We start from the raw sequence: 14982 nt of genomic DNA, 5'->3' as shown, positions 1-14982 counted from the left end.
CTGTCGTAACAGAGCACATGCTGATATCCAGAATGTGTTTTTGATTGTCAAACGGAAGGAAGGTAGCTTTGAGAGAGTTTCACCCTTTTACATCCACAAGGGTCTTGAGGGAATTGCAGGAACACTGACATCTGTGAAGCGACTGCGCAATGGGACTGTGTTAGTTGAAACTTCTAGTTCCCGTCAAGTCACTTCTCTTAGGAAAGCAACCTGTCTCGGAGAGTACGCTATTGAGACCGAGCTCCACTCCACTTTGAACTATAGTAAGGGTGTTGTGACATGTAGGGACTTGGTGGATATCCCCAAGGACGAGTTGAAATCTGAGTGGGCTGACGAAGGTATTGTAGACGTGCAGCATATTATGAAACGAGTCGATGGTGACCTAGTCAAATCCGACTCGTTTATTCTCACGTTCAATTGCCCGAGACTCCCAGAGCATGTTAAAGCGGGTTTCTTACGTTTGCCAGTACGGCCATATTTCCCCAACCCAATGCGCTGTTTTAAATGTCAGCGCTTTGGGCATACTACGTTGGGGTGCAATGGGATAGCCACTTGTGGTAAATGTGGTCAGCCTGCCCATGAAGGAGCCGATTGTTCATCGCCTGTGAAGTGCGTGAATTGCTCTGGGAGTCACCCTGTCTGGAGCCGGGTCTGCCCCATCTATCTCGAGGAACGGAAGATACAGGAGATCAAAACATCTAAGCGCATCCCCTATGGTGAGGCCAAGAAGCTCTTTAAGGCCATGCAGCCTCCTGTGTTTACAACATCTTTCGCTTCCACTCTGCAGAAACCGGTACAGTTGGCCACTGTTGCTACACAAACGGAGGTTGCTAGTGTCAGCACTAACACCTGCGTTTGCCAGTGCACTTGTGCTGCTGCGGTTGTTTTGCAACCTGCAGCTCTGCCCACAACGTCGGACAAGGCCGTGGTTGCTGACAGTGGGGTACTTCCTGCCCCTCCCCATATAGCACCTTCTGCCCAGGCGAGTAAAGCTCCAACTGTTGACAAGGTTCTGCATTCTAAGCCCCCCAAGACGAAGACGCCGAAGGTGAAGGTTTTGCCACCTGAGGAGACTAGTCAGGGTCAGTCCGATGACGATGCCATCGTACTATCTGACATCTCCCTTGGGTCGCCATCGGAGCTGATGGACATTGATGTCGACCGGGGGCGATCTTCTCGCCCCAGGAATAAATCTCCGGCCAGTATGGGCTCTCCTCCAAAGCACAGGGGCAGGGTGAAAATTCAGCCACCCTGATCACTGGCTCCCATATTACAGTGGAACCTGAATGGGTTCAGGAAGCATGTGGCCGAATTACAACTCCTTGTACGAGAGCACCCTTTGTGCTTATGTCTCCAAGAGACACATTTCCGGGCCACTGATGCTCCTTCTTTACGGGGCTATACCGTGTATCGAAAAGATGATCTGATGGGGGGAAAGGGCAAAGGGTGGTGTTGCGGTTTTTGTCCGTGACATGGACCACTCATCTGAGCTCCGTCTCGTTACGGACTTGCAAGCAGTTGCAGTTGACCTTCTTGTGGGGCGGAGGCTCACAATTTGTTCCGTTTACTTACCTCCTCAGGATGCAATAGACTCTGAGGCTCTCACAGACCTTATTAGCCAACTCCCCCGCCCATTTCTCCTTCTGGGGGACTTCAATGCTCATAATGTCTTATGGGGCTCTACAACTACTTGCCCCAGGGGTCGCATTCTGGAAAGCCTCATGGCATCCGAAGAACTGTGCATCCTCCACTCTGGTGCTCCCACTCATTTCTGTACTGCTTCTGGGTCGTCGTCAGCTATTGACCTTTCCTTTTGCTCTCCAGCACTTGCGGATTCTGCTCTGTGGGAGATTGCCGCTGACCTCCATTCTAGTGACCACTTCCCCCTTTGGATTCGCCTCCTGGATGAGACTGTGGCATTACCAGTGCCGGCCAGGTGGCACCTCTGCAGAGCTGACTGGACACTTTTCAGCAATTTAGCTGTTTTGGAACACCGTGCCAGCGTCCACGAATGGGTCGACCATGTTACAGCTGTGATCTCCCATGCTGCTGAATTGTCGATCCCACGGTCCTCAAGTCATCCCAAGAGGCGCCCTGTCCCTTGGTGGACCACTGAGTGCCGCTCAGCCATCCGAGCCCGCCGTGCAGCTCTGCGCCGCTTCAAGTGCCGTCCCTCAGCTGACAATCTTGCGGCCTTTCGGGTGGCAAGGGCCAAGGCGCGGCGAGCGATTAAAGAGAGCAAACGACGGTCATGGCAATCGTTCCTGAACTCCATCTCCCGCTCCACTAGTTCTACAAAAGTATGGGAAGCCATCAGGAGGATTTCCGGGAAACGCAGCCAACTACCTGTCACGGCATTGCTGCATCAGGGTTGTCTACTCACGGCGCCGAGAGACATTGCCCAGACACTGGCCATGCATTTTGCCGAATCTACTGCCACTATTAACTGTGATCCAGATTTCTGCCGCTACTGCACTGCCATCGGTCTCCAAATTCTGAACCCTACAACTGCCCCTTCACAATGTGGGAACTGGATTCGGCGCTGTCTGTGGCTCATGATACTGCGCCAGGTGATGATCAAATCCTGTACAGCATGCTGCAGCACTTGTTGCTGCCATCCAAGGAAGTTCTCCTGAATTGTTTTAATATGATATGGTCATCCGGCACGTTCCCTGACTCGTGGAGGGAGGCGATTTTGGTTCCCCTCCTCAAACCGGGAAAAGACCGAATGCATCCCAGTAGTTATCGGAGTATTGCTTTGACGAGCTGTGTCGGGAAGACATTGGAACGCATGGTCAACCGTCGCCTGGTTTGGCTGCTCGAGACCAGGCAGCTCCTTAGCCACTCTCAGTGTGGCTTTCGGAGATGTCGTTCAACTATAGACAACTTGACCCTGCTTGAGGCGGCCATCCAGCAGGCCTTCCTACGTAACCAGCATTGTCTAGGTGTATTCTTTGACATTAATAAGGCGTATGACACTACTTGGCGCCGCCTTATCCTCAATCAACTCCATCAGTGGGGCTTTCGTGGCCATCTCCCCATCTTCATTCGGTCCTTTCTTTCCCGCCGCCTCTTTCGATATCGGGTTGGTAATGTGCTATCTGATTTGTACGTGCAGGAGAATGGTGTTCCTCAGGGAAGCGTTTTAAGTGTCACCCTCTTTGCCATCGCCATTAACAGTATCACGTCCACTATCCGGAGTCCTGCCCAGTGCTCCTTGTTTGTGGACGATTTTGCTGTTTTCTGTTCTTCCTCCAGTCTTGTCACTGCTAGTCGGCAGCAGCAGCTTACGATAAAGCGATTAGAGGCATGGACTGCGAAGACGGGTTTTACCTTTTCTGCAGACAAATGTGTGTGTGTTCATTTTAATCGTTCTCGACGTGCCTTTACCTCCCCTGAATTGCGTCTGAGGGACACCATTCTTCCTTTTAGAGACACTGTGAGGTTCCTCGGCCTCACTTTTGATTCCAAGTTGTCGTGGTTGCCGCACCTTAAAGACCTCAAGGTGCGGGCCCTGAAGGCGCTGAATATTTTGAAGTGTCTGAGCCATCGGTCCTGGGGAGCAGACCGGGCACGTCTGCTGCAATTTTATAGGGCTTTCGTCCGGTCGCGTCTTGACTATGGATGCACTGTGTATGGGTCAGCGAGGCCTTCGTATCTGAAGATTCTTGACGCAGTACACCATGAGGGTATCAGGCTGGCTACTGGTGCCTTCCGTACCAGTCCCATCCCCAGCCTGTGTGCTGAGGCAGGGGAACCGCCGCTCGCCATCCGGCGGAAACTCCTCATGGTGCGACGGGTGTGTCAATTCCATGCCTGTCCTACCTCCCCTGCATACCCTACTGTTGCCCGACCGCCTATGGAACGTCTCTTTTCCAGTCGTCCCAGGGCCACGAGACCATTTGGGATTCGAGCCAAGCATTTGCTTGAGTCCCTTGGTGTGGAGCGTGTGGCACCCCAACTCCAGGGTTTTACCCGCCTGCCTCCCTGGTTGCTCCAGAGGCCCAGCGTCCTTTTAGACTTGGCAGAGTACCGGAGGAGCTGCACTCCTGCGTTTGTTTTTACCACCTTATTTTACGATATTTTAAACCAGCATGCCGACCATGTACCAGTATTTACGGATGGCTCTAAACAGGGGGACTCTGTTGGTTGTGCTGTTGTTTTCCCTGATCGAGTCATCAAGTTACGGCTTCCTGCAGCGTTTACCATCTTTGATGCCGAATTGTTTGCGATCTTGCGGGCATTGGAGCAGATGAGATGTGTTCCCAGTCTTAAGTTTCTCATCTGTTCTGACTCCCTGAGTGCCCTTCAGACCATGCAACACTTGTACCCAGCAGATACGGTCGTCCAGAACATCCATGATGTCCTACTCCAGCTGCAACGGCAGGGGAAGGAGGTTTCTTTCTGCTGGGTGCCGGGGCACGTGGGTATTAGGGGAAACGAACTGGCGGATGTGGCTGCCAAAGATGCATGTTCCCTCCCTCACGTTGTTGAATGTGCCGTCCCCCTCCATGCTGTTACCTCCCTTTTGCGTTTTCGTGTTATGCGTCAATTGGAAGAGGAGTGGCTGACAGTCGGTGAAAATAAGCTGCGTTTGGTCAAGGCCACCACGCGGCCATGGCGTACGTCCTACCAGTCATGCAGGCGGGATGAGGTTCTCCTCACTCGCCTCCGCATCGGGCACAGTCCCTTAACGCACGGTTTTTTACTCCGGCGGGAGGACCCCCCAATCTGCAGTGCTTGTGGCGTCCAGATAACTGTCCGCCACATTTTACTTGAGTGTCCTTTATTCTCTGACCAGAGGGCGGTGGTTTCCTTGCCACCGGATTTGCCCTCTATTTTGCAAGACGACGCAACGACTGTGGTTAAGGTCTTACGGTTTTGTGTCCTGTCCAATTTGTTGCCTCGGATTTTAGGGAGAGGATTTTAATGTGCTGCTGGGTGACTGGCTCACCCAGGCTTTAGGTAAGAGGTCCGCCAGTCACGATTACCTACTTGTTTCACTTCGATTTCTGTTCTCTTTTCCTTGTGTTTCCTTTCCTTTTTTAGTGCGTTTCTTCTCCTCTTGTTTTGCCTCTGTATGCGAGGATTTGTAACTGCGTCAGGTCTGTGTCTTTTAGCCGTTCTCCTTGTTCGCTGTCCGTCTTCGTCCCTTCACTGCATGTGTTCCTGTTTCTATGCGTTTGGGCGCTGATGACCACGCTGTTTAGCGCCCGAAAACCTCAAACACACACAACAAATAGGAACAATTAAAACAGATATGGGAACATTGGCAACACGGTTAGAAACTGATATGGGAACAATGGAAACACGGTTAGACTCACTGGGATCACAGTTAGGATCTGAATTAAAAACAATGGAAACACGGTTAGACTCACGAATAGGGACATATTTCAAAAATATGAAAGATGAATTAAAGAAAGAAATTAGAGAAGAAGTACAACCGATTTTGAATGCTCACAATAATAGATTATTTTCAATAGAAATTAGACAAAAGGAACAGGATAGAGAACAGGAAGAAAGAGATCGCGTGATAGTACAAAAATTTTCAGAGTTAAATTTACAACGCGCACACGATAAGGAAGAAATATTTGAAAGAATCGAGGAATCCGTACCAATTGACAGAATAAATAACCTAACACAACAGTATGATCAGTTAACTACTAAATGTGTCAATACCGAAACCCGAGTCGCGACACTTACGGAAGACGTTAATAAACAGAAAGAACAAATAGGTGACTTATCGGAAAGAGTTGAGGAGATTTCAGATAAATTGACAAGTCTTAGTTTAAATGGGGACAGAGATTCAGATGATACAGCTCCATTGCCATTTGCAGAAACAAAAGAGTACCAGAACATAAATAAACATGTTGAAAATCAGGGAAAATTTAATGAACGCGTTAAAAGGGAATTTGAGGCGTTACGAAAGCAATTCAAACAAATTGAAAGCGAAATCGTGGGAAAGGACAGTAGAAGAAAATTAGAATCACAGATAGCAGAGGGCTTTGAAGAAAATAATTTATTTCATTTACGAGAAGTAACAAGAGAGCGCCAGGCGCGCGAACTTGACAATAATCGACATTGTGAATGGGACGGACGCGGTAGGTCTTTGTCGCCACGAGGCGAAAACTTTGACTATAAACACTTTTTAACTGTTCAGAAATTTAAGATCTTTCGCAATTCTAAGAATGACATACATCCATGTTCATGGTTAGATCAATTTATGTATGCACTTCCACCAAATTGGCCACTAAGTCACAAACTGGAATTTATGTGCGGCTATTTATGTCCTCAGGGGATTCACTAAACTAAGTGAATATGTGCCGTAGCGTGCACAGGGCCCCGAGCTGTAGTGGTGCTATTTCCCTTTTAGTTTTCTGCACCGCTGCCTACTCTTTTACTATTCTTTGTATCTATCAAAACAACTCTTCAACTATCCATCTATCTGAAGGAGTCGGTAAAGAATAACCGGATATGACTATTTTACCCAAAAGTGATTTCGGAAATTACCGTTTGGACTTACTGTATCTTCAGCAGCATTCATTCGTAGCTTAAACAAAATTTTACCTGTCTATCTTCGTAACAATATTACTTCATATGTTGACGATATTCTTATTGCTAAACGTTCTTGGAGGTAGCATAAGAAAATTTTGGATTCATTATTACGTATTTTTGCAAGAGTTGGCATTACAGTAAACTTGGAAAAATCTGAATTTGGTCTTTCTCAGGTGAAATTTCTTGGTCATATTATTTCTACAGAAGGTATTTTTCCTGATCCAGAGAAACTAGACGCTATTCGTAATTATGTTGTTCCTACTACAAAACGTGACGTTCGTAGTTTCCTTGGTGTCTGTAATTTTCTTAGACGCTTTGTTAGATTGGACAGTTTGGCCACACCTCGTTTATGTGAACTATCTGGAAAGAATTCTAATTGGTGTTGGGATGAGGAAGCTCAATCAGAATTTGAACAACTTCGTGATGCTTTAGTTGCTGCTCCACTTCTTTCACATCCGGATTTATCAAAAGATTTTTGTTTGGCGACGGACTCATCATACAAAGGCCTAGGTCTAGGTGCACATTTATTTCAAGAGATAGAAGGAAACGGTGTTGTAGTACAGAAAACTATTGCATTTGGAAGTCGTGTTCTCTCTAAATCAGAAAAGAATTATTCGATTACGGAACTTTAAGCCTTGGCTGTTGTATGGGCTTTCACAAAATTTCGCGTATTTTTGGATGGCAGACATACTAAGGTTTACACCGATCATCGAGCTCTGGAATTTCTTATGTCAACAAAATTAACACATGGAAGATTGTCACGGTGGGCGCTGTATCTACAGGAATTTGATTTTAGTATTGTTTGCATACAGGGTTCTTCAAATATTATTGCTGATGCTTTATCACGTGCACCTATGGGTTTGAAACAAAGTGCTGAAGAGGATTGCAAAAAAAAAACAATTATTGTTTGATGTATATTCAAGGTGTTGCGTTTGAAAATTTTATTTCGTCTTCGCTCCAGGACATCGCTAAGGAGCAAAATAAGGATCCAATCTGGAAGGACATTAAGGAGAAGTGGAGGAGAAAGGAAAGCGTAGCGATTAGACAGTATTATTTAGTTCACAATGATATTCTTTTTAAACGAAAATCGGTCGACAACTCTGTTTGGTTAGTTTGCATTCCTGATGAGTGGGTTAATATATTGATTTGGTATACACATTTCAGTTATGCACACTTTGGTCCCAGAAAATGCTTTCATAAATTACGAGAAAATTGCTACTTCAGTAATATGGAAAAACGTATTCGATCTGTTCTTGCCAAATGCAAATTATGTCAAAAGGCTAAGCCGCCAACTATTTCTCACAGAGCACCGTTGTTTCCTATCATTCCAGCGAAATTAAAGGAGATGGCTGCAGTCGATTTGCTCGGTCCAGTGGTTCGTTCTACTAATGGTTTTGCGTACATTTTGGTAGCAGTGGAATTGACATCAAAATATGTGTCTTTTACACCTTTACGCAAAGCAACAGCTCGTTCAGTATCTAATGCTTTCATCAAACATTTTCTTAAAGAAGTGGGACATGTTGATAAGGTTATATCAGATAATGGATCACAGTTTCGCTCTAAAATTTGACTTCGTACTCTACGGCGTCGTAAGATTAAACCAATTTTCATTTCACTTTTTCACCCTCAATCTAACGCTTCAGAGAGATGGATGAAGGAAATCAATAAATTGTGTCGACTTTATTGTCATCAGAATCACAGAACATGGGATCAGTATCTTCATATTTTTTCAAAACATTCTGAATGAACTCCCTAATAATTCAACTTCTTTACCGCCTATATTGATATTAAAAAATAAAGCACCGACAAATCGCATTTCTGAAATCGTTCCTTTTCCGCCTTCACGGAAACTGCGGCATTCTGAAGTTTTCAACCTGGCTCTACAAAATATTGCATCTGCGGCTGCTAGAAGAGAGAAATCAGCTAAACGTCCTGGTCGTTTAAAAACCTTGTCAGTTGGTCAAAAGGTGTTAATTAAGTCTCATCGTTTGTCTCACAAAGGAAAAGGCTTGTGTCGCAAATTTTTTCTGCTTTATAACGGTCCATGTAGGGTTCGCAAAATTATTCATGATAACACTGTCGAAGTAGAAACTCTTAAATCTCGGCGCTCTAAGGGAATACATCATACATCGAACGTTAAAATTTTTGTGGAATGACATACTTTTGAGAAACTAACAGTTATACGTAAACACACGGAGAGTACAAGGATACCGCGCCGTGTTCCGGCGGCGGCACATACTCAAAGCAATAGTCAAGTCTGCGCGCCGCACAAGGCAGTCGTTGACCGCAAACAATTACTTCTTACGTCACGCGTACTTACAGCTGATCGAGCGCTCAGTGCGAATGCACTGACAGCCGTAAACAAATACACAGTCGAAGTTCTCTGATTCAATTCAGTATAAAGCTATAGCGACTTGATAAATTATGTTATTAACGTTCAGTATTTTTCAGGATACGGTTGTATAAAATATTTAAGAACTTCAGGTAAATTCTGTGTGTGTCCGACGTTAAGAGGACTTTCTATCGAGAAAAATTCAGGAAGAATGTAATTTCGAAGAAGAAACTAATAAACTAAAAAAGGTAACTATTAATTGAGTTTATTTTTCAGGTAACATATTTCTACTTAGGTATGTACTTTATACGTAATTTGCTGCTCGCGATTACGTGATTCATACTTTGTGCTAAATTTCATGTTCTATGAATTTACTTGTGAAGCGACGTGCTTGCGTTCATTAACTGATTTTGACAATGTTTTATTAATGAACAGGGTTGTTACTTAGGTATATTATGCATCGCTTGGCTGCACTGCTTTTTTACTGATGTCACATTTTTTTTATTATGTGCCTGCTGTGCCTATTTATTTAAATTATAATTGTCACCTGATTAGTTGTGCTGATATGGTTATGTATGTAGGTTATACTTTGTGATTTATCTGCTTGCGCCTTCATGTTTACTTATTAAGATTACATATGAACATTTATTTGCTTATACTGATATGATGCTAATGACCTGTTTATTATGTAAGATATATATTTCCTGCTTTGCGTATGGATTGCATATTTACACATTTCTGTTTTGTTGTCATAACTACTCTTTAATCTGGTATACAGAAATGCTGATATACGGTGTACGAACATGGAGTTTGGGTCACACCATGGTATTAATTATAGATTGTTCGCTTGGCAGAGCCTCGTTGTAGGAATTGTGCTGCATCCACTTGTTGACATTCTGTTCTCTGCTGGTATATTTACTCGCTGTTGCATGTTTTGCTTACGCTCAGTGCCTTATATTTTAAGATAAGAAAATGAACTACTATAATGCTACGAACGACATTGGTACAAGAAACTTCATTGAAGTCACATGAGCTGGAGGTTTTATGGAAGCTGTATAAATTTGTGCTAATAGAAAGGAAGCTAACGACATGACATACCAGCACTAGGTTTAGGCCATTGACAGCTATTACACTGCATTCTTCATGAGCAATTGAAATAGCAAGTGACACTTGACACAAGAAATACTCCATATGTTTGCTTCTGTTTTGCCATAATTCTTGAAGTGGTGTACACACTGTGAAATATTATGATCATTCACACTCCGTACTCGTACTTACTTACTGGAAGTTATTCAAACTAAAGGCTGTTAGAGGTCATGTATGCATTTCTCTTATTTAATGATGGACAAGGTAACTAAAATGTGTTTTATAATTCATAATGAGTAGAAGATTTGGGTCAGATGGATTACACAGAGGTTGTGTGTGGACATTGTGACTTAGGATTGTATGAGATGATGAATTGAAGTTTGCACTAGGATTTTATCTCTACTTGTTCGAGGAGACTGACTATAAGAAAGAGTTGTTGTGGAAGTGAAATAATATTGGTGATAAGGTTTATATGTATCGACATATTGAAGAGGTATTATTGAGGTATTGAGATTGTGTGAAGTTGACGATTATTGGAGTTTTGGTGGACAAGAGGTAAGGTAAATTATATTGATGATAAGGTTTATATGTATCGACGTAAGAGGTATTATTGAAGTATTGAGATTATGTGATGCTGATGATTATTGGAGTTTTTGGTGGATAAGAGGTAAAGTAAGTGAGGAGCATTTTTTTTTTTTTTTGGTTTATATGGAACAAGGAGGATGAAGATGGCAGACTAGAACACTCAGGTAGAAGGAAGATTGTCTACACACACACTTTTTTTTAATCAATAAGCAGTATATACTTTTTTTTGGATAGAGGAAGTATTTGCATATCTTGGCACACTGACAGTTGTTCAGCAACCGTACATTTGATTGGGCTTGGCAAACATTGGTCTTGACATGATGACTATGACGTTGACTAACTATTATTGACTGTTATACATTGCTGCCACTACTACTTGATACACATGTCGAACGTCAAATCTTTGACAGAATTGCATTTACACAGTTAACACTATTCAATTACACAGTAGTACTTTATGTGGATGAAAGATGAGTGAGTGTGTTTTGTGTGTTTTCCTTTCCTAATCCCAAATAATTGGTACCGACATATCCCCTAAATATTATCTTCCTTGTTTGTTGTGGCTTGCACTGACACCCATAAATATTATAGGTTTACTGATATTTGTGTATTTGTAATATTTAATATGACAATTATCTGATATCATTTGTGTGTTTATTATTATTTGTATGTTTAGTGTAAGAGCATTGATGATAATTTTGTAAAAGCAATTGTGTGTGCATTCAAACTGTTGTTCGTGCTTACACGTATTAACATTGGTGGGTGCCACTTGGAAATGTTTAATTTGTGCTAATGAACTCTGATGAACTGTCTGATTAGTGATAGTGAATATTATGGACTGTTACCTGCACTTGTTCAACATGATGGGTGCCACTTGGAAATGTTTAATTTCTGCTGATAAACTCTGATGAATTGTCTGATTAGTGATAGTGAATATTATGGACTGTTACCTGCACCTGCTCAACGTTGCTGGGTGCCACTGATGGAATTGCTTCTACTGAAATAATGTCACTTGTTGGTGTCTGCACCTGTTCAACATTGCTAGGTGCCACTGTTGGAACTGCTTCTACTGAAATAATGTCACTTGTTGCTGTCTGCACCCGTTCAACATTGCTGGGTGCCACTGATGGAACTGCTTCTACAGACAATGTCACTTGTTGGTGTCTGCACCTGTTCAACATTGCTGGGTGCCACTGATGGAACTGCTTCTACTGACATGATGTCACTTGTTGGTGTCTGCACCCGTTCAACATTGCTGGGAGCCACTGTTGGAACTGCTTCTACTGAAATAATGTCACTTGTTGCTGTCTGCACCTGTTCAACATTGCTGGGTGCCACTGTTGGAGCTGTTTAAATACTTCTGATGAAATGTTATGAGACTGCTATTTGCACCTGTTGACCATTGCTGGGTGATACTGTTGGAATTGTCAACTACTCTGAGGAGTGCTACTTGTTTATTGAACTATTGAAAGGATTTTATGTGAATATTTGTATAAACTGATTTTTTGTATATTTACTGTTTGTGAAATGTTATGAGACTCTTACCTACACCTATTTGTCATTGCTGGTGCCATTGATTGAATGATACTTGTGTAAACTATTATGTAAAATCACATGTATGCAAGCATTTGTATTCCTTACTGTATTTTATATATTAGGTTATTGAAGGGTCAGTGCAAAGCCAAAATTTATCTAGTTATGTGATATTTACTTATTAATATTATCTTTTATTTTTGTCTGTATTTTTTTGACGAATTTGGTGGTATTTTCACCACCAATGCTGGCAAAAATACCATCAAATTCTAGCCCGTGGAGGAGGGGCATATGAAAGGTGGCTACACTGAGTCACAGCGCCAGAGATTGCGCCAAAGAGTTTTATTCCGCCGCCTCCACCGGCAGTGCTTGTTCAGAAGTTGCTGTGGGCAGTGGTAGCTCTGAGGTTGCCGTAGTCAGTGCTTGTTGAGAGGATGTCGATAGCAGTACTAGTTGTGATCATGTCGTGTGCAGTTGTTCTGATGGGCTAGACAGCCGATGCTGTTCGAATGGGGTTGTTGTAATGATCAGAGTGTATTTTTCGTCAATATATATGAAGGTAAAAAACATTTTTTTAATTTCAAGTTTCCTAACTAACAATGTCTCTTGGTCACAGGTTCAGTCAACAAAGCATCTGGCTTGTGTTCATGTATTAGAGTGTAATTCTGGTTTCTGTGGGCAATTATAGTATTTCTGTTTTTTTTAATTACTTCAGTGTAAATGGTGCTTAAAATACCTTGTCTTATTGAGGAAGAACCGTGCCAGATGTGTACGTTGAATCACACTTCCTCACACAGAACAGTTACACTTGTGCTTTGTTGTTTCGGAGGTTTTGTTTCGTAGCTTTTTTAGTTGCTGGGGACTTAATTACTTAATTGTGTTAACGGAAATTTCCTTTCATTCTTGTTATTCTATGCAGTCAGATTGCGTACTAATACTACTCAGGGCCAACCGGTTACGAGACTGCGTAACCGGACAGACAGCGACTAAAATTAAAAATATTTGCATTATATTTAATTAAGCCCCCATTCACTACTTGCAAATTGACTTTTTTTTTTTCGTGTTCATCATGTACACTGTTCGTCCACTTTTTAGTTAACTTTTTTGACAAGTTAACGATATCCTAGACCGTATGCCTAGTTTGTGCAAAATGTACTTCCGACAGCCACAGAGAGCATCTGGCGATTGAGGACTGCAGCCGTTTCCGCAGGTCGGCATACGCGCGAGCCGGCCGACTTCGAGTTGGTGGTTCCGCTACTGGTGCACGCGGACGGCAGCTTCCGCTCGTTCCGGCTGGCGCAGTTCTACGAGCGGCCGGTGGGCGGCAGCACTGGCGCCGGCGCTGCCCGGCACCACAGGAGCCCTGACCCTGGCCCGGAGGAGGTTCGCCACGCTTTTTCTCCTCGCTCATCTCTGCACTAAAATAATTAACGAGGCGGTCTTAAATGAAATCGCTCTGTTACCCTTTACGACGTGCCGCCAAAGAGCCGATAACCTCAATCGCAGTAAATGCGTAATCTTTATTTCTTCAACCTAATAGTTTTCTGAACTAACAGATAATATTTGTATGGAGGAAAGCGTTGCAAGTTTTTTTTTTAATCTTTCCTCTTAATAACATTTAATTCATCAAACAGTGTCCGAAGAGCGTTATGACCATTGACATCCACGTGATGAGTAAGACTTAACGTCTCATCTGACAGCCGGTAAAAAAGGTTAGTGTGTTAAACATGAAGTGGTCGAAGAAAGTGCTAATCCTCAATTTAGAAGGGACTTGTCTGATAACGGTATCTGTTGTGTTTTCCAGCGCACCACAAGCAGGTAACAAATGGTACCATTTGTACTGCTAGAAACCGCTATCTACGGTACTACACTACTGGCCATTAAAATTGCTACACCACGAAGATGACGCGTTACAGACGCGAAATTTAACCAACAGGAAGAAGATGCTGTGATACGCAAATGATTAGCTTTTCAGAGCACTCACAAAGCTTGGCGCCGGTGGCGACACCTACAACGTGCTGACATGAGGAAAGTTTCCAACCGATTTCTCATACACAAACAGCAGTTGACTGGCGTTGCCTCGTGAAACGTTGTTGTGATGCCTCGTGTAAGGAGGAGAAATGCGTACCATCACTTTTTCCGAATTTGATAAAGGTCGGATTGTAGCCTATCGCGATTGCGGTTTATCGTATCGCGACATTGCTGCTCGCGTTGGTCGAGATCCAATGACTATTAGCAGAATGTGGAATCGGTGGGTTCAGGAGGGTAATACGGAATGCCGAGCTGGATCCCAACGGCCTCGTCTCACTAGCAGTCGAGATGACAGGCATCTTATCCGCATGGCTGTAACGCATCGTGCAGCCACGTCTCGATCCCTGAGTCAACAGATGGGGATGTTTGCAAGACAACAACCATCTTCACGAACAGTTCGGCGATGTTTGCAGCAGCATGGACTATCAGCTCGGAGACCATGGCTCTGGTTACCCTTGACGCTGCATCACAGACAGGAGCGCGTGCGATGGTGTACTCAACGACGAACCTGGCTGCACGAATGGCAAAACGTCATTTTTTCAGGATGAATCCAGGTTCTGTTTACAGCAACATGATGGTCGCGTCCGTGTTTTGCGAAATCGCGGTGAACGCACAGTGGAATCGTATATTCGTCGTCGCCGTACTGGCGTATCACCCGGCCGGATGGTATGGGGTGCCATTGGTTACACTGAAACGTCCCCTTAGAAAAATTATACATGACTGTGCTTAAACTGACACACAATATTTTTAGCGCAACGGAATCTGACTTTCAATAATCCCTACCAAAGAATGGCCCTGACTAACATTAAACTATACCTTTCACAAATCACTTACCTCACAAAAGTCTTCGTTACTCAAGC

General features: G+C 43.7%; 1 protein-coding gene across 1 annotated transcript in view; it reads left to right on the top strand.

The window, feature by feature from the left end:
- The first annotated feature begins 13223 nt into the window (after nucleotides 1-13223).
- LOC126199629 (A disintegrin and metalloproteinase with thrombospondin motifs 7-like) overlaps nucleotides 13224-14982 on the top strand; it is a 583524-nt gene continuing 581765 nt past the window's right edge. The window contains exons 1-2 of the mRNA XM_049936555.1: nucleotides 13224-13230; nucleotides 13302-13474. Of these exons, the coding sequence (XP_049792512.1) occupies nucleotides 13224-13230; nucleotides 13302-13474 (180 nt within the window). The remainder of the gene's footprint in view (nucleotides 13231-13301; nucleotides 13475-14982) is intronic.

Source organism: Schistocerca nitens, chromosome 8 (assembly GCF_023898315.1).
Source record: "Schistocerca nitens isolate TAMUIC-IGC-003100 chromosome 8, iqSchNite1.1, whole genome shotgun sequence".
Classification (NCBI taxonomy): domain Eukaryota; kingdom Metazoa; phylum Arthropoda; class Insecta; order Orthoptera; family Acrididae; genus Schistocerca; species Schistocerca nitens.
This window is presented reverse-complemented; position numbering and strand designations above follow the sequence as displayed.